This window comes from Meles meles, chromosome 12 (genome assembly GCF_922984935.1).
Source record: "Meles meles chromosome 12, mMelMel3.1 paternal haplotype, whole genome shotgun sequence".
Classification (NCBI taxonomy): Eukaryota; Metazoa; Chordata; class Mammalia; order Carnivora; family Mustelidae; genus Meles; species Meles meles.
The window spans coordinates 36,053,390-36,079,351 of record NC_060077.1 but is presented as its reverse complement, the minus strand read 5'-3'; the positions used below and the strand labels follow the sequence as shown (position 1 = coordinate 36,079,351).

General features: G+C 49.1%; 1 protein-coding gene across 1 annotated transcript in view; it reads left to right on the top strand.

The window, feature by feature from the left end:
• The window catches only part of APCDD1 (APC down-regulated 1), a 32,977-nt gene extending 8,390 nt beyond the window's left edge, over positions 1 to 24,587 (top strand). The window contains exons 2-5 of the mRNA XM_046025795.1: positions 5,152 to 5,335; positions 8,281 to 8,812; positions 20,685 to 21,006; positions 22,489 to 24,587. Coding sequence (XP_045881751.1) covers positions 5,152 to 5,335; positions 8,281 to 8,812; positions 20,685 to 21,006; positions 22,489 to 22,940 — 1,490 coding nt within the window. The 3' untranslated portion in view covers positions 22,941 to 24,587. The remainder of the gene's footprint in view (positions 1 to 5,151; positions 5,336 to 8,280; positions 8,813 to 20,684; positions 21,007 to 22,488) is intronic.
• The last annotated feature ends 1,375 nt before the right edge of the window (positions 24,588 to 25,962 follow it).

Here is a 25,962-nt window from a genome sequence, read left to right as displayed (position 1 = left end):
ACTCATGAGAAGGCCAACCAGAGTTTCCATGCCAGAAAAACTAAATAAATATTGGAGACCACTCTTGGCAGTTGACTGTAGACCTAAGAGACAAGTTTCTCTGACTGTACAGCAGCCCCAGCTTTCATATGACCCATTTAATTTTGTTCCCACCAAGGTTATGGGTACTGGAAGGGCAAAGATAGAAACCCATTTTTTTCTACCTTAAAAATACAGTATCAGCCTCAAGTATGAACCCTAACTCACTGTATGCTGAAGAGCTATGCTGACTGTAGAATTCCACCCAGCTGTTCATGCTGCTGCTTTTCAGCACTGACAGTCTTGCTGTCTGTGACCTTTGGTCTGTGACCATGAGAGCAATGGCCAAGTGCAGAGTTGTCCCTAGAAACCCGAGTGACGTATGATCTCGTGCCTGCTTTCGAATGATCGGGGTATTGGTGGTTCTGGGATTTTATTTCTTCCACCCCTGGTTAAAAAGCATCTCTGTAGTTTCCTTCCTTTGTGACTGGCCTTCTGAACGACCCCTGCATATTCTGACCACCACTCCCTCTTCCTCTGTCTTTGAACTCCCAGCTTCCTTCCCAGAAACCCCCTTCATCATCCCCACCCTTGTTCTTTGACATTCAAGCCAATGAGCCCCTGAGAGCCTCAGGGTCGGAAAAAACTTATCTGCATTCTTCTTCATGCTTCCGGCTCCTAAAATACACAAAGAGTGAATAGGTATTTGTTAAACTGAGCCACAGAGCCTGGTGCTTTGGGTCCTGCCTCTTCTGCACGGGGGTCACCAGTTAACTCGGTCATGGCGCCCAGTGTCTTTTTTTACTCTGAGCTCTCTGGCCTCCTCAGCGCTCAGAGGGAGCCTGGCTGTGGCTGACTTTTGCCGTTATTTTAACTCTGCTGTTAGTTAGGAAGGACTTTTTGAGGGTGGTCTAAAAGCCTAATCATTATGGAAAAAAAACAACACATTTCATGAGAACTATGTCTGCTCTCAGGAAGACAGTCTCAGGAAATCCTGAAACCAACCCTGAGAGACGGGTAATGTTATCCCCTCTTCACAGATGAGTAGACAGAAGCTTGGAGGTTAAGTTGTTTGTTTCAGGTAACCACACTAATGGTGTGCTTCATTGATTGGAAGACCTACCTTTTTTTTTTTTTTTTTCCTATTTTAAGATCTCTGCGGTGAAAGTGCATCTGAGGGTTGGTGGGGGTCCCAGTCCACGTTAGCTTGCAGGCAGCAGTCACGGGCAGGGTGCTGCAGGCTTGGCCTGGGTGAATCTGGACACAGCAGCTCACACTGTCATCACATCACTTCCTTTACATAGCCCCTAGTTACTCCCCGTCTATGGACTAGTTGCAAATAGGTCAGTTTTGAAAATAGAGGCAATGTCTGAATCACGCGTGCTTGGCTATTTTCTCCATAAGTCACTTAATAAATTTCACCCTTCAAAACCAGCATGGCCTTGGAGCAGAGCAGTGGGGGGCAAGTTTGGCCTCAGTGTGGCAGATACTTACATTGCAACCGTCAATTACGTAGAAAGGAAGATACCCACCAAAAGATGAGGCTCTGTTCCTGTTTTACTGTTGAGATGTGTGCAAAGCAAACCCATTACCTGTCACACATGAAGCGTTGCAACAGAAGGCAAGAAATGTTGCCAGATCTCTCTGAACAGAGCAATAGCAGAGAAGTAGGGTGCTGCTGTGCAGGATTCAGGGGGATTTCGGGACGCTTGTGCAGACATCATTGAACGGCAAGTGTTTTTGTCCTGGTTGTAAAATAATAGTGCATCTTAACAATCCTTGAAGTCTTGGATTCGGGGAAATTCTCTAAGTGGTAGATCTAGTTTCAGACTCAGGCAGACTAGCTCCAGAATCTGCCCATATCCACTCTCCTTCTGGCTTTCATCATCTCTATGGGAAAGCAGTTGCAGGGTGTAAAGGGGTTTACAAATCAATTTTTAGAACACAGCATGGTCAATAGGGAGATGATGATGGTTCTCTGCCGCACGCTCGGTGTCCCATTTAAAGCAGCATCTTCCCCAGCTCCCAGTGCTTCATAACTTGACTTCAAATCTGTTTTAAGTTAACCACATCGTAATTGATCACACAGACGGTTGAGCCACCAGACAGCGGGCTGTCGTATCCTTCATTTCTTGATTGCCTAAAGGGGAATTCAGGAACTGCTTCCCATCTTGGAGATAATTACAACTCTTAGGATCGGTAGAGGTCCCTAGTACCCTCCACTCCCTCCTCTAGTTCAAAGCCAACAGAGAGATCAGCAGAGGTCTCAGACAAATGGGGATGAAAACATGAGATCTGTGATAAATACTCAGTCAGAAATCACAGTATCGGGGCGCCTGGGTGGCTCAGCGGGTTAAAGCCGCTGCCTTCGGCTCAGGTCATGGTCCCGGGGTCCTGGGATCAAGCCCCGCATTGGGCTCTCTGCTTAGCAGGGAGCCTGCTTCCTCCTCTCTCTCTCTCTCTGCCTGCCTCTCTGCCTACTTGTGATCTCTGTCAAATAAATAAATCTTAAAAAAAAAAAAAATCACAGTATCAGGGCACCTGGGTGGCTCAGTGGGTTAAGCCTCTGCCTTTGGCTCAGGTCTTGATCTCCGGGTCCTGGGATAGAGCCCTGCATCAGGCTTCCTGCTCCAGGAAGCTTCCCTCTCTCTCTCTCTCTCTGCCTGCCTCTCCACCTACTTGTGATGTCTGTTTGTCAAATAAATGAATAAAATCTTTAAAAAAAAGAAAAAAGAAAGAAATCACAATATTGACGGATGTCCATGGTGGGATTGCTAACAGTTCACCCCTGAATTTCTCAGCCTTTCTACCTTGTGCCACAGCCAGATATCCAAAGGGTCTGGGTGCCTACTACATGGCAGGGCAGGCACTAATAAAATGCATGTGCAGTTGGCCCTTGAACAACACAGCTTTGACCTGTGTGGGTCCATTTACATGTGGCTTTTTTTTTCTTCTGATACAGTACAGTACTGTATGTATATTTTCTGTTCTTGATAACATTTTCTTTTCTCTAGCTTACTTTACTGTAAGAATACAGTAAAGAACATGGTGTTCAAGGGTGAACTGTATTTTGAAAAGAGGTCAGCGCGGCAGACGGAAAAAGACGAATGGTGTAGTTACGCACACCTGTTCCCGTCGTGCACACAGCTTCAGAGGGTTGCGGAGAGAACTCCCAGAAATGTCATTCTGCTGTCCTCCGTGCAAGGAGGGGCCACTGGTAGGAAGGGCCTTGTTGAACCTCGTTGATGTGGATTTCAGGGTTTTAATGTTTCTCACATATTCTTGCTGGGGTCCGAATCACCGGGTTGGGCTTGAGGTTGCATTTCATTGGAATGCAGCACCGTCCTCTCATTTTGAATCTCTTTCCACTCTTTTTATTTAGTTGAATCATACTCATGGGTGTCTCTCCCTCATTCGTTGCCTTTCGCTTCACTTAAGATCCATGGGAACAATTCAAAGTCACTGCTCTAGTCCAAGGCCAGCATTTTGCTCAGAGGAAGAGCCCAGAGTTCCCACGTGTCTTCTCAGTACCAAAGACTTCCAACAGAAGATTAATTCAGCCCTCTCAGTTATGGCCAATACCTGAATATTTTCTAAATATCTGAATTATCAGCATGTGGTCTGCGTTTCTCCTGTAGATTTCCACCCTGTTGCTCTGAGTCACCATGTTCTGGGTCTAACTTTTCATCTTTAAACAATCCCCCCTCAAGCCCTGGTTTCTCTGTGAAGTTATTTAGGTGTATAGGTATATTAGGTATATAATTGCCTCTTCCTAGTACAATTCTGAGGGGTGCATTTTATTTATTTTGTGTACATTTTTATTTTGCTTTTGTCTATTTGTCAGGGGCTTTTTGTTTTGGGTCTTTTCTTTTTTGGTTAACAAGGTGCTGAATACTTAGTAGGTCTACGATAAAGACCTATTAATGTGTTAATTACCTCAGGCGTAATTGACAGCAGAAGTCAGTCAATTTCCTATGAGAAGGAAAGGAAAGGAAAGGGAGAGTAGGCTTTCAGATTATAACTCAGCTGGCTGTGCTTTCCTCTCAACAGGGGCTGGTGGTTATTTTGCATTCTTTGAAGTGTCTGCCAACCTAAACTGCTTATACTGAAGATGAACTGAGTCAGAATATTCCTTTACCTGTGGAAAATAAAAATGTGTAGTCTTCTTGGAGTTATTCTTAATTTAGAACCTTGTTATTAGCACTGCCTTTATGGGTGTGAGGGACTGGAGTGGCAAGGTAATTGGGCAAAAATGTCCCCCACGTCCCCCACTGAAGGGGGGTATATGACTTATGCCCCACTGATGGGCAGCCCTGTAGAAGGTGTCCATCCAGAGATAGAACCAGAAGATGCCTGGCTTGGGGGGAGCCACTGGGAGCCAAGCCAGGGAACAGATGTCAGTTAGGAGTTATTCCTGGGCCTTTTTCCGTTCCATCAGAATTCCCGTCCACTGAGGCTGGTCTCCACGCTCTTGCCCCTCCTCACGGTAATGTGTCACCGCACAAGACCACCCTTCCTGCCGACCCCTTTCTTATGCCTCCCTCCGCTGGGTGGCTTTGGAACACACTCATTTCTCTCTTCAGCCCCTGTTGCGTTCATTTGTCTGCACCGTAAGCTGCTCCCTTAGAGGTACCAATTTATGTGCCGTCGCAGAGAGGCACAGGTTTGAGCTCAGGCTTTGCCAGGAACTAGCCGAGAGATCTCCCAGGAGTCTGCGTTGTCTCCCTGGGCCTCGGTTTTCCTGGCTTTCTCACCTGGGAAATACATTCCCCCTTTGAGATGTGAACTCCAGGAGAGCAGAGGCAGGGATAAGCCTGGTGGGGCAGGAGTGCATTTCCTACTTGCAGAGATTTCTTTTTTAATCACTTTTTAAAAGATTTTATTTATTTACTTGAGAGAGAGATACAGAGAAAGAGCAGGAGCAGAGGGGAGAGGCAAAGGGAGAGAAGCAGACTCCCCGCTGAGCGAGTAGCCTGAGATCATGACCTGAGCCAGAGGCAGACACTTAGCCAACTGAGCCACCCAGGCGCCCCCCACCATTTGCGGCGATGTCTTGTCAAGGAGGCCATTTCTCAGCTTGACTCCTGTGTGCTGCGAGCTCTCCCTTCAGCAAACTTCCACTTTTTTTTTCAGGGCTGGGAGAGGGCTCTGCCCTCCTTCATCCAGACAGCAGATCCCATCCCAGATCCTTAGAGAAAAGTGCCTGGAGGGCTTTCAAGGAATCACAGTGCCATCACATGCTCAAACATCTCCACAATGGCGCCAGGATCACCGTGCAGATGCCGCCAGCGATCGAGGGCCACTGGGTGTCCACTGGGTAAGAGGGTCGGGGCTGGACCAAGGTGGGGAAGGTGGAGGGTGGGGGTGGACCAGAGAGCACAAGCCTGTGGAAGGCCTTCCTGGGAGCTTCTCAGGTGCCCAGAGACTGTATCCTATCTGCAAAGGTGCACTTGTTATCTAAGTTCTAACTAAAAACCAAGCAACACTTTGAGACTCCAGTGGGTAAAGCATGGGAGCTCCGGACTTTAGAAATGTTAGCCAAAGCAGAGATGATGCTTACCACTGTTAACCACAGGCTGTGAGTGAATGGGTCCTTGTTTACCGAACTCTCCTGTATGAAAAGAAACCATTAGCAAGTGAAATTAGGAGTCTGTGTTTCACCAACCCTGAAACATGACTTGCAAGCTTCTGAGGGTCTAAATATTCTAGCCATATTCTGGTAATTTAATATATGGCTTCAGGGTTCTAAGAGTACGTGGGGAGGTACTCAGGCTACCTCTACCAGCCAGGGCGTAGTTCTTGGACTCTCCCAGGCTACAGAGCTGAGATTTATCCCCGTTTGAGCTCTGGCTTATCTTCCATTAGAGCTTTTAAAAATAGCCTAGAGGCAGACCTGCAGTTTTTCCCCTATCCATTAAATTGTTGAGAATTAACAAGGCTCACTCTGGGATCTGATCACTTCTCCCTTGCAGCCTCCGGGTACCCTGGGGAGGGATCAAATGCACACAGAGAAGAGAAAAAAAGGAATTTTTATAAGATGATGAAGACCCACAGGTGGTTTTTTTTCCCCCTAAAGAGGGGGTTTCTTAAAATAACCGCATGATAAATATTTGCACAATCTTAATGTGATGTACTTTTAAAGAATTTATCATCTTATTCCAACACCTATTTATTGAGTGTACAAATATTTACGGTGTGCCCAGCACCATTCTAGATTTTGTGTATCTAGCAGTGAACAAAACAAGACACGATCCCTGTCTTCAGGAATTTTACAAATAAACATACAAAGAAGTACTATGAAGAGGGAAAAAAACAACAGGTGCTAAAGGAGGATACCAGGGGCCTTATTTTAGGACGAGGGTGGGGTCAGGAAAGGCTACCAGAGGAAAGGACACTTGAGCTGGGATGTCCTTAGCTGGGATGTCCAGGGAACAGCTTTCCATCTGGAAGAACTGGCAAAGACTGGGTTGGAGAAGCAACTGACCAGGAGTCCTTATAGCAGGGGAGTAGTAAACCCTGGTGGAGGGACGGTGGGGGGGGAGGGGTGTGTGAGGGGGGCGAGGGAGGCAGGGCAGCTCCAGATGAGGCTGCCAGGGAGGGCGGGGACAACTCCAGAGCAGATCTGGCCAGATTGGGGTTAGAACTGGACGGTCATTGAGGAGTTCGAAGCAAGGACCATGCTTAAGACATGATCCAGCTTTCACATGAGGCACTCTGGCTGCAGTGTGGCAAATGGGTAGTAGAAAAAGTGAGAGGAGGATGACCAATTAAAAGATGGTTGTAACAGGTGCATCTAGAGATGACAAGCATAGGTGAGGGGGTGGCAGGCCGGTGCAGTGCCTGAGGACTTGAGATAGGTTGAGCCCTGAGGCCAGGCAGCACACCTTCAGGGCCCTTATGAACAGACCGCAATACGGCTCACGCTAGACAGGGCCTCTGGGCTCAGGATTTTACCGAGTGCCTTCTGAGCATGCGCCCACCCCGGACTTCCACCGACAACCTTTCCCAGAAGCGGGTGTCCATTTGGAGTGATGTTTACCTTTCAGCAGTGTGTTAACTGAAACATGGAAGTGTTTAGCGGTTTTGAGAATAACAGGTCTTTGGGATTTCAGCTCAAACCATGCTGAGTCTGCTCAAACCATAATTTTTATAAATAATGCATAGTAAATATATGTATGTAATATACAATATATGTATATATTACTGAGTTCTGATATTATATCATTATATTTTATATACATATAATATATATGTATATGTAAATATATATATATGTATCACAGACTCGAGCAGAGTTATAAAGCCAAACCTGATGGATGTAAGTCATGATGTAACTGAGATTCTGATCTACTGGAGAGTTCCAGAGGTTGGATTCTGTGGTGGGTATGTTGAAGAAGCCCTCCAGCGTTTCCCTGGTATGGGCTGGGCTGCAGCTATAGGAATGGGCCTCAGGTAGGGCAGTGATCAGTTTTTGCTGGCCACATGTGCCCTGTAGACCTAGTCCAAGTATTTCTGGCCAGCGAACCTAGCACTGATTTAAGGCCACAGCAGAAAACCACTTTGCCATTGCCATTTTGTCAGTCAGCACAAACAAAAGGAACCCTTACTTCTGTTCCATTACCTTTGCTTTCACTGATGGACCCTTTTCCCCAGTAGAGGAAAAATAAATTTTCACGAGATGAGAGGGTGAATTTCCACTTGCCCCTAAGAGACTTCTCCCCAGACTAGATTCCATGGCAGAACGACAGACATCTGGCACCCGCCCGCTCTAGACAAGGACCATAAAACGGAAGTGTTCAGGGATCAACTCTTTTTGAGCTAGCATGAGGGGCCTTCCTTCATAGGCCAGCACCCCTCTCTTCCCTCTTTCCACCAGAAAGACCCTTCTCTAAAGTCAGGCCCCCAGGGGGATGTGAGAATGACAGGTTTGGGCTCTGGTGGCTTGTTCCTACAATGAATAAAGACTGTGGTGTAGAGAGATTAGGAGCACTGCTTGGAGCCAGAATGCCTGGATTCATGGTCTGGCTTTTCTCCTGGTTACATGGCCTGGGGGCACTTCCCCTAATCTCTCAGGCCTTGGTTTCTGCACTGTGCAATGGAAAGGATACCTCCGTTAGCCCTAGGTCATTGTGAGGAGTCAATACATGGGTGTCTGTGAAGGCACAGAATAGTGCCTGTGACCCTAGTTTCTTGACACCTAGCGAATCTGCCCCTCAGTGCCTTTGGGCTTGAAAACATCTTCCCTCCCTTTTCCTCCTGCAGCTGTGAAGTGAGGTCGGGCCCAGAGTTCATCACGAGGTCCTACAGATTCTACCACAATAACACCTTCAAGGCCTACCAGTTCTACTATGGTGGCAACCGGTGCACCAGCCCCACCTACACCCTGGTCATCCGGGGCAAGGTCCGCCTGCGCCAGGCCTCCTGGATCATCCGCGGGGGCACTGAGGCCGACTATCAGCTGCACAACGTGCAGGTCGTCTGCCACACGGAGGCCGTCGCCGAGAGGCTCAGCCAGCTGGTGAACCGCACGTGCCCGGGTTTCGTGCCCGCTGGGAGCCCCTGGGTGCGGGACGTGCCCTATGACCTGTGGCGGGAAGAGAACGGCTGCGAGTGCACCAAGGCCGTGAACTTCGCGATGCACGAGCTGCAGCTGATCCGGGTGGAAAAGCAGTACCTGCAGCACAACCTGGACCGCCTGGTGGAGGAGCTCTTCCTCGGGGACATCCACACGGACGCCTCGCAGAGGACGTTCTACCGGCCGTCCAGCTACCAGCCCCCCCTGCAGAACGCCAAGGTACTCCCCGGCTGACCACACTTGGGACCTGCGGGCAGGTCTTTATGAAGTAAGATGAGCGAGCCACGGGGAGGCATGGCGGTGGGGTCCATAGGGACCTCTGTGAGGTGACCTGCATCACGGTGGACATTGCGGAGGGCCGCCCAGGGAGGGACCCACAGCAGAGTCAGGACACCTGGCTGGGCCACCCGCTTGCTCTGCCGTGAGGGTGCTGTGCTTTCCTGCATGATGTGGGTAATGGCAGTGGGCTCGTTGGTGTGCTAGGGGCCCTGGTGTTGGGGTTCTAGCATATTCCGAAGGCTCTCCTCAGCTCTAACACTCCACAAACTGGTTCTGAAAGGAGAACACAAAGGCAATATGGGATGTTAGAACCATGCTTGGGAGAGATGCCACCCAGGACAGGAGTGATCCCCGCCCTGCGGGGAGGGTGAGGCAAGCTGAGGGGAAAAGGGACAGTGCTCTTGTAGGCTGCAGATGGTCTCCCACCCCCACTACGGCTTCTGGTCTTCCCAGCGAACCCCTGAGGCAGATATGGCTGCCCCCTTAGGCAGCAGGGAGAGGTAGCGGAGATTCAGGGGGTTGTCTCTTTTGCCCAGTGTCACCCAGGCGGTGAGGTTCTGCATTGGAACTTGAACCCAGACCTCCTTCTCTAGACCCCACATTCTTTCCATTCAGCTAAGTGAAATGTAAAGTCACTGTGATTCCCTGGGGGAGGACGGAGTGGGGCAGGAAACAATTAAAACCTTATAATGTTCTTTTCATGAATGATAGTCCAGTAATTATATTTGGAATTCACAAAACATTTCCTTTCCATGGGCTCGGGATCCGTGTCAGCCTGTAACACCATCTTCCACCGCAGAAGTCAGGGAAGCTCCAGGCGGGGAGGGGCCTGCAGGGAGGTGGTCAAGGGAGATTTCTCCTGTGGCCGCCCCTGCCACCATCGGACTGGCTTCTGTGGAATCCTCTCTCCAACAAGGACTCTCTAAATGAGGGGCCCCGTTTGACTTTTGTTTGATGGTTTATTCATTTTTTTAAATCTTTTTTTTTTTTTTCTTAGTCCTTTGAGCTTATTTATGACTGGTAGAGATATCCCAGAGTACTTCTCCTGCCAGAGACCACTCGGTGTTATCTTCTGTTTATCGGTGTTACTGTGAACTCCTGTAATGAAAGTCGCCTTTATTCTAATTGTGGGAAATCTGCTGAGGAAGCCCACTTGGCCAAGACTCCTTCCTCTAGATGCGCCTCACCAGGGACAGTCCCCGTGTGTGAGGTGAAGCCAGACCGGGGGCCCTGGGCCCCAGACCCAGCCCTCCCTGGGCTCACGGCATGACTCTGGGCGCCAAATGGGAGTCAGGGCTCCTGTATCCTGCCTGGAGATTCCAGATGCACTGAGGAGGAAGAGGGGAACAGGGCAGTGAGGGAGAGCATGGCCTTTCTTGTCTGTCTCCATCCCAGGATCGCCCTGAGATGCCCCAGGCCTCCTCAGGAGGGGTAGGGAGCAGAGGAGCTGAAGCTGCACCCATTCCACAGGTCACACAAAGGCATCAAGAGGACAGTGGCCATAGGTGGCCCCTAGGCAAGGGCATGGTCTGTTGGGGGAGGGGCAGACAGGACTCATGGACTCCCTGTCCCTCCTGAGATGCTTCCAGATGGAAGCATGGTCCAGAGTCGGTGCTGAGCACTGCAGCTGAACAGCACTTCTCTTGATCGAAATCTCTGGTGCGAGAGAGCAGCAGGGTAAAGGAGCTCTTCGTCTGAACATTTGGCTTCCTCTGCGTACGGTCTAGCCAACTTTTAAATTATCTCTGGTAATGGGAGGTAAGAATGTCATGAATAAAAATGGCCCACAGATAATCCAGAAACTTTCTGTCAGCCAGAGCGCCAGCCCGGTCCTTTCTGCTCCTGCTTGCCCTCCAGCAGAGACACTAACAAGCAGCGAAGGGCCAAGAGGCAGGAGCAGTGAGGCAGGGAACTGAGTAAGGAGGAGGCAGTCTGAGGGAGGAGGTAGGTGCCGTCCCAGAGCTGTCTGGGCTGGCATCTGACTGCTCTCCCATCCACACCTGACCTTGGATTAGTCCTTTGCACACACTCAGGTTCACATTCCTTTTCCTCAACTGCAGACACCCATGGAGGCTCTTTTTAGGACTGAAAAGAAAAAAGGACGAACCATAATACCTTTCTTTTCTTACGTCCATTCCCTCACTCTGATCTTCCGGTGGATGCCCGGTCAGCAGGCTCGATACGTAAAATCAGTATTCCTAAGACTTGCAGCTCTGGAAGATTCTCTCCCACTCCCTCCCCAGGCCCGTAGGAGGCATTTCTCCTGCTGTCAGTTGACTCCCTGAACAGAGCCTGTCTGTTGGGAGAGCAAAGGCTCACATTTGTGGTTCCTGGAGGAAAAATGTCTTGACCATGAGTTATTACCATTGGCATAAGGACTAAGGATGATAGTTGTAAGGCTGACCTTAGAATTTTTATAAACACAAAAGTGGGAGACATGCTTTTTTTTTTTTTTTTTTTTTTTTTTTTAAAAAACAAAAAACAAAACACTGTCTGGATAAACTGGCAAGAATATGGACTTTGAAGATGGTAGCCAATCCTGGAGTCCACTTCTCCTGTGGCCATCAGCTGCGAGGTGCTGGTGGTGTCATCTGACCTTTGGGAGCCTTGATTTTTTTTTTTTCCATAAAGTGATAAGAATAGAAGAATCGACTGGATTAGCGTGCAGAATGCTATCTGCCATCTGGAAAAGACCCTTCACCGAAGTTCTGTCTTGCCCACTCCTGGAGTAGGTAGCTCTTCTGGGCAGGTGTCTCCTGGAGGGATGACAATGACAATGACATTGACCAGGGGTCTCCAGGTGTTTGATGATGTTTCACCATGAAGCATCTCCCATTTTCTCCTCCCCTCCCTACTAAGGCAACTGTGAAGACATTGACCCAGATACTTAAGAGGGAGACCCTCTAATCCCTAGGCCTGAGGCCCTGATGTAAGAAATTTTAAGGATAGAAAGAACCTTGGGCATACTGTTAAATACAAAACAAAGGAAGAAGATCATCTAGAATAACATGAACAGTGTGATACCATCGTGTGCAACTAATCGTGGAAGAAGAATAAGATAAACTTACAAAGAAGGCCGTATTTTTGGAAGGGCACATGAGAAACATGACAATTGCCTCTGAGGAAGGGAACAATTGGGGGACAATTGGACTGCAACTCATCACTGTATGCCTTTTTTGTACCTTTTGCACTTTGTGCCATGATCTTGTATTGTCCAAACAGAGTCCCCGTGCAAGAAGGAAATAGATTTTGGAAGCTAGGGCTCTGAGGCTCAGAGGAGAGCTGTGGCCACCACCAGAGCTTGTGGCAGGGCTGGGAGGAGGACCCAGGCGGCCATCCAGGGCCAGTGTGTGCTGCCGTCTGCTTCCGTAGCCAGCCTGCATGGCCACGGGCGTCCTTCGAAGGCCAGTGAGGTCTGCATGGCTCTGGGAGCTGAAAGGGCCCCTTCTTCTCTTGTTGTCCCTGGCATTGAACATCTTGGCCCGCAGCATGCCGCAGAGTCCTCAGGAAGTTTTTAGATCGCTCCACAGGACAGCTCTGAGAAGGAAGAAGCGGACTTCGCCATTGGTGCCTTTCCGGACTCGGCGCAGGCAGAGCCCCAGGTGCTCCCCACCCACTGGCCAGTGGCACGGCGCCTCACCCGCTGGGAACTGGGAACGGGAAGGAGGAGGGCTGGGAATGCATCCGGAGAGACCACACTCCCCCCTGCCACCCGCCTCTTTGAACTTTTTGCCTCCTCTAATTGCTGGTCCATAGAGACCTGGCTGAAAATTAGTTTAAATGCTAAATTGAGTTTGAAACCACTTGTCTCAGCCCCTCTGGAAACGGGACACCATGTAAAAATAGAAACTTTAAATCAACTTGTTTTTCTAAGCTTTATACAGCTTTGCTGTGAGGTTCAGAGTCCTTTGGCAAATGCATCGTGTTTGAAGAGAATCAGGTGTGCTGGGAGGATTCTTCCAGGATGAAATTGGCCTCTCTTCACTAGGAAAAATCAAGACCACATAAAATTACCCTCCAAGAAGATGCTTTCCCTCAATCGAGTTTCCCATCAGGGCAGCCGTCGCCCTCTGCTTTTCGTGCAGCTAAAGGGTGAGCGAGCCGGGTGCTTTCAGTGGTAGAATCAAATAGTAATTAAAAGCAAATGATCACCGGGGTTGTTGAAAATGCCAAGAGCCTCAGGATCAGACTTGTAAGCAAATGGAATTGGTCTTTCTCCAAACTCCTGCACTGATTTAGCCACAGCATCATAAATCAGAGAGGTTGTCTGAAACCAGACAACCTTCCCCAAGCCATGCATCTCCAATATTCTGCCCCAGGGCGTCCACAGCCCCTCTGGGGAAGACAGGCACCGAAGTATTTCGGTGAGCACCGAAAATGCTGAGCACGAAAAATGAAGAAGGTGATACTCCCGGGCTTTCGCTCTTGAATTCTGTAGAAACCTTTAGACTGCAAACGAGCATTCGTTTTTGAGGGAGCTGGCCTTTCCGAGCCTTTTCAGAGTTTGTGAGAAATACAGACGGACTGCGAAGCTTTCCTGTATCGGGGACATCTGAGGCACCGTGGATCAGGTGGCCACGGGCAGTGCACTTTTCTGCCCAGCCCCAGGAGCTGGCTCTGCCACAGGACGGGGTGGGGGAGGGGCTCCTCAGGTGAGTGCTTGGTGGGCTCCTGGGGCGGGGGACTGGGTGCGTGGGCATCGCAGGACGAATGGCAGGAAGAGCTGGGGAAGGTGGTTGTGGAAGAATTTGCCTGCCTTCTCTTTCTGCCTCTGGAGGGAGAGGAAGGGGGTTCGTGGAGATGACAGGGAACAGAAGAGGTGGTAGAGGACCAGCGAATTCAAGGAGTCATGACTGAATCAAAAGCCCATCTTACATCAAGGAGGAATCCTACAGAAAAGTGTGGCCCTGCTCTCCAGGGCTCGGTGTTCACTACAGAGCAGCCGATGTTGCACGTGGTTGGAGAAGCCAGAGCTGATGATGGGGGTTGGGTGATAGGGTCTTGACTCGGAAAGGCTTGCCTGTGTGGACCTTTGATTTGGGCCAAAGTATGAAGTATCATGCCTTCGATCTCTGTTCCCCGCAGCTGCTGGCGTCTACTTTCCTCGCAGAAAACAGTTCGTTACATTTCTTGACTCCAGAGCATTTCAGCAGATAAACAGACATGCGAGGTTGCTTTATTTAAGGAGTTGGCCAACCAGGAAATACTTGTTGTCAGGGACAGGATAAGTGGTAAACAGTTCATCCCTTAAAAGGCAAGAGAGCCCAGAGGACCAAGTGAGAGCCCCGGGCGTGCCGGAAGTCAGCGGTTCAGTCTGGAATAGGCCTGTAGTGTGCAGGGGGGCCGGCTCTGCACTGGGAGGAGAGCGTGGAGGAGGGGAAGAGGGCCTGGGGTGGGGGTGGGGACTCTGGATTTACAGTAGATTTAATGTCATTATTACAATGAATCTATTTTAACTATTGCAATGAATTTAAGTTGACAGGAGTAGAAGACACAATCAAATAAAAATATCAGTCAGAAATTTTTTTCCGAAACCGTTCTTGAAGAACTTTGTTTTAAAGAATTGGCTTCTCATGGTCCTTTCTGGCTGTTGAGTCTGTACATGATGTGTGTGTATAGGCAAGGTGGAAGCAAACTTATCTGTGAATGATTACCTAATGTTCTATAAACTGGAAAGGCCTTTGTGAGCTAACCTCCCCTGTCCCCAAGTGCCCCTTCTTAACTCCAGGACAGTGTTGGGTTGACTTTTGCCTCACTGAGCGGTCAGGAGACAAATGTGGTGCCTGAGACATTGGCAGCTCACCCTTCTTGTGTCCTTCCCTTCTTCTTTCATCCCCCATCCCTTCATGACTACTAACAGCCTCTCCAGCTCCTAAAGCCGCTGTCGGAGAGACACACCAGGCATGACCATGGCTATTCCACATCCTCCTGAAAGTGGAATCATCGTGACCCATTGGGGTGGTCAAAATGAGCCCAGGTTCATGAATTCCTGCAACCCCAGATCTGAAATGCACCCCAAGAGGCCCCTTCCACAAGGCCATCAGCTTTCATCATTTGCAATGACGGCTACCTACTCTGTTCATAGTGTTAAAGAGTCAGTGACAACATTCTAGCAATCAGTCTTACATGCTCCCCAAACGTCATGGGAGAGTACTCTGGTCTTGGCCTCCAAGAGCTTGGTGAAATTCTTCTCCAGTGAAATAGGCTCCAGGAAGGCTGTATCTGTAGAAATACCTACAGTAGAAATGCAATCAAATGCATGGAGAATTGCTGTTGTAAAAAAAAAAAAAAAAAAAAGCTTTTAGCTTCAGTCATTGGCGGGTCTCTTCCTGAGAAACATGAATGTGTTTTTGATCCCGTGGAAGGAAACTCTGTGAAAGGAAGTTTCCATCATCTGTTCCCATTTCTCCTCCTCCTCGGGCAAAACTTTTAGCCCAAGAAATGTTTTATTCATCCTGCTTCTGTAGTTGATAGGTTCACGGCAAGATGATATCAAGTAATTTCTTCCGTTCTGGGAAGAGGCTGGAAGCAAGTGGATACTGTCAGCAAATGTTGTTGGTGAACCATCTCTCCAGAAATAAATGTTGGCAGGGAACAGGAGAGAGCCTGGAGAATCCCTATCAGTCATCAGCCAGAGAAGACCTTTTCTAGGGACCAGAGTCCTTGATAGACATCTGTTCTCAGCCTGAGGAGCAGCCTGGGGCCAGGGGATAGCACTCAGCAAGCCCCAAGACCAGAGTATGTTCCAGACTCTACTTTTGGCTTGTAAACTTATCTGGGCCATGTTATTCTATCTCTCTGTGCCTTGGTGGCCTCATCTGTAAAGTGTGCCCATGGTCTCTTCGAGAGGTTGTAAAGCTAAGGGGATGGTGTACTTGAACTTGTTCAGACTCATTGTGCTCGACGTGCAAGTTGTGCTTAGCTGACCTGTTGCCAGGGTGCTGGACAGGGATTGGAATGCAGAGTGGGCAAAACCCCACTCTTTGCCTAGAACATTGCACACTTATGAAGTTGAAGGTTGATTGTCATTTTCTGAATAAGTTTGATTATCTTCGTTTAGGAAATTAATTCCATGGGGACTTTTTGTCCTCCCCTCCTCCTTCAAAATTAAAGCTTTTTATAGTTGGTGTGAAGAGTAGCAACAAAGAAACACATTCTGGTCCTGTTGCTTTAACCTTCTGATCTTCTGTATCCAGAAACCCTAACTTTAAAGTAGCCCATTCTAAGATCCCAGAGGAGGGAGGGAGATAGAAGCCCAGTGGGAGAGCCTACAGAAGTGTAGCTTCTCAGAGGAGAATCAGTATCGGAGCACGGACCTTGAAAGAGAGGAATTTCATAAAGCAAATGATATTTCAAAGTACACATCACTCTTCATGTCAGGAAACTTCCCATTTATTCTTTTTGAAAAGCTACTTTTTATTTATTTATTTATTTATTTAAGATTTTATTTTATTTGAGAGGGGCGCCTGGGTGGCTCAGTGGGTTAAAGCCTCTGCCTTTGGCTCAGGTCATGATCCCAGGGTCCTGGGATCGAGCCCTGCGTCGGGCTCTCTGCTCAGAAGGGAGACTGCTTCCCCCTCTCTCTCTCTGCCTGCCTCTCTGCCTACTTGTGATCTGCCTGTCAAATAAATAAATAAAACCTTAAAAAAAAAAAAAAAAGATTATATTTGAGAGAGAGAACACAAGCAGGGGGAGCGGCAGGCAGAGGGAGTAGCAGACTCCCTGTTGAGCCGAGAGCCCGATGCGGGGCTCGATCCCAGGACTTGGGGCTCAGGACCCGAGCCAAAGACAGAAGCTTAACCAACTGAGCCACCCAGGTGACCCAGAAAGCTGCTGTTTTAAGAAAAGCATCTGGAAGAAGAGAAAATTTAGAGCCAGAATATAGGCCTTAATTTCTGCTTCCATGTAACTGTTCCTATAGGTCTTTCAAGTTTTATTCAAGCCAAGGGTGGTGGGAATGAAGAGCACAAATTAGATTTTTTTTTAAATCTGTCCATACAACAGACAGGTTTCCCCCTTATCTAAACCATGGCTAAAACTGTCTGCTTGGTGACAGTATGCACAGAGAGGCCAAAAATCCCACCCGTGTTCATGACATCTTGGTTTCTTAATGGCTGCTCAAGAGTTGTTACGACAGATTACTACTCAGTTCAACAGTAACAAGAAAAACAACCCTATTACAAAATGGGCAAAGGGCTTGAATGGACCTGTCTCTAAAGAAGATCGACAGGTAGGCCGTTAAGCACATGAAAAGATGCTCAAGATCACTAATCATCACAAATGCAAATAAAAACTACAGCGTGATACCACACCATACCCATTTGATTGGCTAGTTGTGTGCAAGGATGTGGAAAAATGGGAACCCTTGTGCACTGGGGGTGGGAATGTAAATTGGTGCAGCTGCTGTGGAAAAACAATGTGGTGGTGGTTCTTCCAGAAGTTACACGTGGGATTATGGTATGATCCAGAAACTTCACTTCTGAATGTATGCCCAACAGAACTGAAAGTGGGGTTTTTAAATAGATTATATACCTGCGCTCATTGCATCATTATTCACAGTAGTCAAAAAATGGAATGTTCATCAGTGGATGAATGGATAAACAAAACGTGGTACATACATACATCGAACTCTTATTCAGTCTTAAAATGAAAGGAGATTCTAACATGTGCTACAGCATGGGCAAACCCTGAGGACATTATGCTAAGTGAACTAAGCCAGTCACAAAAAGGAGATATTCTGTGTGCTTTCACGTTTGTGAGGTACCCAGGGTAGACAGATCCATAGAGACAGAAAGTAGAATGGTGGTTGCCAAGGGCTTGGGATCGAAAGAATGGGGAATTGGTGTCTGTTGGCTACAGAGTTTCAATTTGGGAAGATGAGAAAGTTCTAGAAATGGACCGCGGTGATGGTTGCATAATGTGTTGATTGTGCTTAGCGCCACTTAACTATGCCCTTAAAATGGTTAAAATGTTAAGTTTTACGTCATGTATATTTTACCATAATAAAAAAAGTAGGAATTTGGCAAGACCAGTAGCTAAGGGCCAGATTCCTCCCACTCCACGGCACTCCATCCCTAAATTCTCACAGACCCAGCTGATGGATGGTAAGCTTCCCTTGCCTGTGGCTTTTCTCTGCTGATGAACAGAAATGCTTCAGCCGGGTCCCCATCTCCAAGGTCAGACCTCTGTGCCATTGTTCTTAAGAGCACCACGTGAACACCACATGCTACCATGACACCTTTCCAAGAGAGCCTGGGCCTGAGGGCTGTGCCATCTCCTGTCACCGAGCCTGTTCTAGTTCTGACGGAAGACTGCTTGATCCCTGGTGTTATGCTGGGGGCAGAAGCTCTTGTGAGAAGACCCCTATTCCCCCAACCCCTCTGCCCTACTCAAGAAGCTTCCTGAGAGGTTCCCAAACTGATACTGGTATTTGAGGAGCCAAATTCTGTCAGGAAATGAGATTCCCATCTCAGAATGGCCAGAAATGAAGTGGTCACAAGTGACTTTTTAAATCCCCAAACTACTGGGGCGCCTGAGTGGCTCAGTCATTAAGCGTCTGCCTTCTCTCAGGTCACGATCCCACGGTCCTGGGATCGAGCCCCGCATCAGGTTCCCTGCTCAGCAGGAAGCCTGCTTCTCCCTCTTCCACTCCCCCTTTCTTGTGTTCCCTTTCTTGCAGTCTCTGTCTCTGTCAATAAATAAAATGTTTGAAAAAAATAATCAGGCAATCCCCAAACTACAGATAGCAAACCCATTTGTGGGGAATGACACGAAAGAGCATTGTTAGTGAGCATTGAGATCTCCGCAGAGATCTGTGGAGGCATGACGGCCAAGAGCCCTCTCCCACTGTCCCGCTGTCCCGCTCTCCCGCTCTCTCAGATCTCCAAGCACCTAACCAGACAACTGCAGCGTCACCCTGAGTCACTGCTGGACAAGAAAAGGTCTTGAAATCTGGATTTTTGACTCTAGGAAGCATGGGCATGCCCTCCTGGGCATTCCTGTCAGTGCCTGTTTTTAGGCCTGAGACCACACTAGTGAACTGCCTCATACCATGGATCCCATGGCTGGGGGAGCCCAAGGCCAGTGTCCACGAGCTGTTTCCCCCGACAGTTGGCTGCAGTGGTGAGCCTCCTGCCACTGCACAGATCAGATTTGCCTCGTGCTTCTGTTAGCCCTGTCAGCTTTAGCACAGCTGGTGTGGGAGGGAGAGTACCAGAGATGTGGCCCCCCACATCCAGGGGCAGGCAGCCCACAGCCCACAGGTGTCCCGTGGCTCCCATCTAACAGGCCATGGAGGGTCAGGCCCAGAACCCAGCTGTCCTGCCCACTGGACTGTGGCATTCGGAGGAGAGCCCCGAACCTGCTGGGCAAACAGCATTTACGTGACTGCAGTCTCCGGCCACGTCTGCTGCTTGGGACGGTTTCTTGGCCACAGCTGTGGACAGACAGCCATCGTCAGGAGGCTGTGGGAGTGTTCTGAAGGAGACGCTCCGGGAGGCACCCCTGGAAGGCAGAGCTGCAGTTACCTTGATCTAGTGAAACGGCTTAAAGCTATAGAGCAGGGAGCAAGTGAAGAGACCATAAACCATCAGGCCTCGAGGCCGGTCTGGACGTGTGCAGGCTGCCTTCACGGAGGCCTCCGCTCCTGCCCACTTGCCAGCCGCCTCCTTAAGGCCCTCCTTGAAAGGACCCCTGCTTTACTACACAGCTCCCTTTGTCATCCCAGCAAAAAAAAGCCTGGCCTTTTTATTTAGTTTCATGTGTCTCCTAATTGTTTTTACACGTGAAAAAAAAAATCTGATTGTAAAAGACGCATAACATTTCCATCTTAGCTATTAGACGTGTCCAGTCCCGCAGTGTTAAGAACTTCACACAGTTGTGCGACCATCTCCCCCATCCACCCACAGACATTTTTCATCTTCCTGACCTGAAGCTGTGACCCCATTAAACACGAGCTTCCCATCTCCTCTCCCCCAGCCCCTGGCCACCGTGATTGTACTCTCTCTCTCTCTGAATTTGATCACTCCGGGGGGCTCATAGAAGAGGGGCTGGGATCGTACGGTATTTGTCCTTTGGTATCTGGCTTATTTCACTTCGCGTCCTGTCATCGGGGTTCATCTGTGTTACAGCGTGGGTCAGAATTTCTTTCCTTCTTCCAGATTGAATAATCTTTCATTGTATGTGTGGACCTCTTGTTTCTCCATTCACCTGTTGACATATCCTGGGTTGTTTTCATCATTTGGCCCTGTGACTGCACTGCTAGGAACATGGATGCGTGGCTGTCTCTTCAAGATCCTGGTGTCCTTTGGACATAACCCAGAGGAGGAACTGCTGCACTGTATTGGAGTTCTTTCCCTCAGCCACTGTCCCATTTTAACTTCCCAACAGCGGTGCACGTGGGTTCCAGCTCCCCCCACCGTCCTTGTCCACACTGTTCTTTTCAGATTTTGTTCCTAGTACCCATCCCAGTGGTAACCCTATAGCCTTGCTGAAGTCAAGCATCTGGGACATATGATAGGATTCTAAAGAGAGTACACTTCACAGCTGACATATTTAGGTAAGTTTGGCTGATGTCAGCCAAACACTCATGTGCACTTGTGAGCCCACACTTAGACACACACACACACACACCCCACCGCCCTCCCCTCCGTGCCCGAGGACCTAGTTCCAGGTGCCTCCTGGGTCCCCAGGTGACAAATGACAGGACCCCCCCCCCCCAAGACCCACCGTGGGCCTCATTTGAAGGCAGCACGCGTGCACTGCCCAGTCACGATGACCGAGATCTCTCCACATGTGTGTTTCTCGTCCCCAGAACCACGACCACGCCTGCATCGCCTGCCGCATCATCCACAGGTCAGATGAGCACCGCCCGCCCCTCCTGCCCCCCAAGGCCGACCTGACTGTTGGCCTGCACGGCGAGTGGGTGAGCCAGCGCTGCGAGGTGCGGCCCGAGGTCCTGTTCCTCACACGCCATTTCATCTTTCATGACAACAACAACACCTGGGAAGGGCATTACTACCACTACTCCGACCCCGTCTGCAAGCACCCCACCTTCACCATCTATGCCAAGGGCCGCTACAGCCGGGGGGTGCACTCCTCCAGGGTCATGGGAGGAACGGAGTTCGTGTTCAAAGGTAGGGCTCCTGCCGCGACTCGCAAAGTCACAGCCCAGCCGGTGAGGAACTGAGCGGTTTGGGGACCTTCGTGTTCAGGCAGAGCCTGAGAGAAAGGGCCTTTTCTTTTTTTTCTGGGAAAGATGTTGGGGGAGAAATTAGGGAGTCCTTTCTGTTTCACGGTCATCATTCACATCAGCCTCCGAGGTTCCTCTCTGTTCATAATGGGGCCAGCAGGGGTGGCTCAGCCCGTGGGCCACAGTGCAGAAGGGCCCACATGGCTACGCACGGTGTCAGAGGTGGCCAGGGAGGACGTGACTAGGAATGAAACCTCACGTCTGCACATTGCCTTTTTTTGTTTGTTTTTAAGAGAGAACACGGTTGGGGGGGTGGGGAGAGGGAGAAGCAGGCTTCCCACTGAGCAACTTGGGGCGTGATCCCCCGTGTCAGGTCCTGGGGATCAGGACCTGAGCCAAAGGTAGATGGTTAACTGACTGAGCCGCCCAGGTGCCCCTACCCATTTCCTTTTTTGTACACTGCTCAGGCTGATTTTGAGCTGCCCCTGTGATGGCATCATACTTATCGCTGCATCTGTCGTGCAGCTGAAAGTTGTCCTGTGCCTGGAGGTGGGAGGTTTGGGGTTTGTAATGATTACTTAAGCGAGGAACATAAGGGGTGAAATTCACCAGGCTGTTATCAGCAAGGGAGATCTCGCAGCCTCTCTTTCTAGAATTTCTTTTTGCACTTATACATCTTTTCAAGCTGGTGTCAGTCATATCACAGACAAGTAACAGAGATGTGGCCTACGTACCACGTGTGACCCCCTCCTAGGGTAGCATTCCATGGTTTAGTCTATTTAATAGGAAGTATTTCTGCCAACCTGATAAGACTTAGGCCTTCTTAATCCCTCACCTAGGAAGGAAGGTTTTCTCCGGGCAGGGTGGACCTTGGCTAAATGTAGCCAAGAAAACAGCCACCTTGGCCAGGTTCCACCCCGAAGCTGCCGAGGTGCACATAAGATACAGTCCCCTGGGGTCCTTCAGAAACAGCCCTCTGTAAGTGTGGGGTTTCTGTTTCATACATTCACGTATATTTTTCTTCCTTGCAGCCTCATTCATTTTAGATGCCTGATCTATGGGCCAGTATGAATTTGCAAGGCTCCCGACTAGGATAGGCATTCAACACCAAAAGTATTTAAAAACCTCAAAACCCTTTTCACGAAAACAGAATTCCAGTTTGTGTTGACTGACTATTGTGTCAGTCCCAAAGATGCCGTGTTACCAAAGGCAAGTCCTGGGAGACACTCTGCGTGACAGTTTGAGGTCACGTTAACAGCGGCAGTCACATTCACATGTGGAACTCTCCCGACTGGGGGGTGGGAGCCGCTCTTCAAGGCTGCGACCAGTGGGTGGCCGCACGGGACTGAGTTTAGAGCTAGAGTGCTTTCTGTACCACATGCCACCCCCGGCTTGGTGTCACCGACCTGTCCTCTCTCCTTCACAGTGAACCACATGAAGGTCACCCCCATGGACGCGGCCACTGCCTCGCTCCTCAACGTTTTCAACGGGAATGAGTGCGGGGCCGAGGGCTCCTGGCAGGTGGGCGTCCAGCAGGACGTGACACACACCAACGGCTGCGTGGCACTGGGGATCAAACTACCTCACACCGAATACGAGATCTTCAAAATGGAGCAGGACGCTCGTGGACACTATCTGCTGTTCAATGGCCAGAGGCCCAGCGATGGGTCCAGTCCGGACAGGCCCGAGAAGAGAGCCACCTCCTACCAGATGCCCTTAGTCCAGTGTGCGTCCTCTGTGCCCAGAGCCGATGACTTCTCTGAGGACCCCCGGGGTCACCAGTACGGGAGCTGGGCGCCCGAGAGGAGCGCTTGTCCCCTGCTTCTCGCTGGGCTCGCCGGCCTTTTGACGCTCCCGCACTGGAACGTCCTCAGATAGATGTTCTTAAAAAGCGATATTTTTCCAAACCAGGATTCCTTACAGTGGGCAAATTTCTTTACAAAAAAAAGAAGAAGAAAAGAAAGGGCACTCCTTCTCATGACGCACTTGAGTGCCCCAGAACTGTGGCTCCCTTTCTGCCGCCAGGCCCCCCTCCCTCCCAGCCTGAGTCCTGAGCAACACTTTTTGAAGTTTCTGCTTTGAACCCTGGCCAGTGGGATCCCAGGCCAGGGTGCCTTCTCAAGAGTAATTGCACTTTAAGACCGCAGAGAGCGTGGAGCTCATGTGTTTGGTAGAAGGAGCAGGGTGACAGCTAAGTCCTCTTCTCCTCTTCCTCGTGATTATTATTTCTGAGTTACACGTAGACGGATATCAAGATCCAGCTTTTCCTGCCACTGTCCTCCCCCGAAACTGTGTTACGACCTGGAATCCAGTGCAGAGTTGGGTTAGGACCGCCAGCAAAACACCTTCTATTAATAAAGAAGAGACTCGAATGTAGATATGTATATAGGGAAAGACACACGGTTTCGCTTCATCATCCCGACAGCCTTAATGCAAAAAAAAAAAAAAAAAAAAGGGGAACCCCAGCTTTCCAATGTGGAGGGGAAAATTATCTGTAATTAAAGGTTCAACATAATTTAAACTATCCATTGTTTGAACTTGTGGGGAAAGGAGACTGGGCGAGATGCTGGTTTCTGGGCGGTTGTGGAATGCACACTGCTTGATGACTGCCCGGCTGACGAGGGTGGTCGAGAAAATACCAGAAGCAGAACACACAGGACCAGCAATGTACGGGATGGTGACAGTGCATTAAATGCCACCAGGATGATTAAAAAAAAAAAAGTGCCTGTTCATTCCACAGTTTCCTCTTCGTGGGGCCCTCGGCCCGGCTCCTGCTGTATCTGGTCAGGGTGGGCAGATGGAGCCTCTCGTGGCCATCCCGGCTACCTTCAAAGATGACTATGCAGAGACCACACTTTAATGTTCGAAGAGAGTGTAGCGGGGATATCCTCACCGGGGCTGTACTAGATCCTCAGTGTGCCTGAAACCCAGGGTTCTGGTAAAGCCCCCTTATTGCCGGATGCAACATCTTGACATCTTTTTCTGTCCTGCTGTTGCCTTTGGCCTGTGGCTGCACAGGGTCTCAGGGTCACCTTCCAGAGAGTCTGTGAGCTTCTTCCTCACAGACATTGGGAGGGGCCGTGCGTCATGTCTGCCCACGTCTACTTTGGACTGTTACAGATGGTGCTCTCTGAACACCAAGTGCTATTGCCGATAGAGACCGACGGAGGGGAGTAGCAAGTCTGCGGAAGCCTGGACAGAACCGGAAGTGAGTGTGGAAACCACGGTCAAGGTTGAGAGTCGTACTTGTATTTAAAAAATGACTTTATGAAATGCTGTAGCATTCAGTGTGGTGATGAGTTACAGGATAGCATGGAGTCCCAAAGTGCTTTATCTTTAGAAAATATTTTAAGTTGTGGGGCATACTGAGGGGGTTTATTCAAATGAAAATACTAACTTAATGTCTGCCAAGTTTAATAAACAAAGATGTCAAAAATACTCCCACAGAATACATTTTACCTGTGGATCTATTTAATTAATGCTAACGCTAACGCTATCTTTAAAGGATATAATAAAGTTACTGAGAAACTATGTTCACTGCTAAAGGATACCTCAGTGATTCATCATCGAAGTGATAGATTTATAGCCATTTAATTCACATGATGTGAATTAAATAAGTCAACCCATTGACTCACCCAGACTTAGCTACTCAAACTTTTAAACAGTACACACACATACACACACACACGCATAGGCACACATGTATCAAATATATAGGTATTTACATGTATATAATGTATGCATATGTGTATATGTCTTAGAGACAACATGATATTCATGGGATCATATCACTTTCTGACACACCAGAAATCATTACAGAGAATGGCCAATGTATTTTACTCACAGAATATCAACACAATTAGATGTACGCCTGTCACTTGCTGTATCACCCACAAATATCGCATCTTGGTTGTGTCATAATGACACAGATAAGGGTCAGGACATTAGTGGCAGGTAGCTCCACTCTAAATCCTGGGCTTGGTGGAAGAAGTAAGTAACTAAAGGATGGCTGTCCTTGACCGCCCTGGCCGGGAACTAGACTTCTTCTCTTCCTGGGTAGTGGGTTGATGATGGTCAGGGTCAGAAAGTCGTTCCTCGGGCAACCCTTGTCAACTCCAGGTGGACCTGAACTCAGAAAGGAGCTTCCTAGAGCCTCCAGTCACCCTGTATGGAACAAAAGTAATTTGTGCAGGCATGACAAATCTGGCCATCTGCATAGATGCCCAGCCTCTGTGACTTGCAGATGGTGTCCGTCCTGCCATCCTGAGAAGTCCATCGTGGCGTCCCGGTGTTGTGGCTGCCCACTAGGGTAACTCTTAGCAGCGCCCGGCACCGAGGTTCCCTGCACGAGAGGCTGGGGCGTCAGGGCGTCCTCGACATGGTTTCACACACACTTGTAAAAATGACTATAAGACTGTAAGACCTGCGGTTCCTGGTTGAAGGGGAAGCTCTCAAAGAATAGAAGAGATTCTCCAACCCACCCACTCCTTAAATAGATCTTGAAGACAGAGATGAGGTTCAAAGCGATCCACACACGTTGCAATATTTCGTTTAGAACGGTAGCCCCCCCCACCTTCTGTCCCTATGACTTACCAGGCGCATGACAATGGAGGGCAGCAACCAACAGATAGCCTCTAAGTGGGCATTTCTGGACACTGTTCTCAAAGGAAAATGCAGACCATTCCGAGGTGGTGTTAGGGGAGCAGGGATGGTGGGTGGAAACACACAGGAAGCGGACTCACTCTGACACGGAGAATTTATCTATCTGACACAGATTTTTCTGGCCTTTTCGAGACACTGAAAGCTTTCATGAATCCAAACATCTTTCATCAGGATACACCTGCAGCAAGAGGAAACAAAGGTAGCTTGGATAAATGTTTCTCACTGATTTCTAGACTCT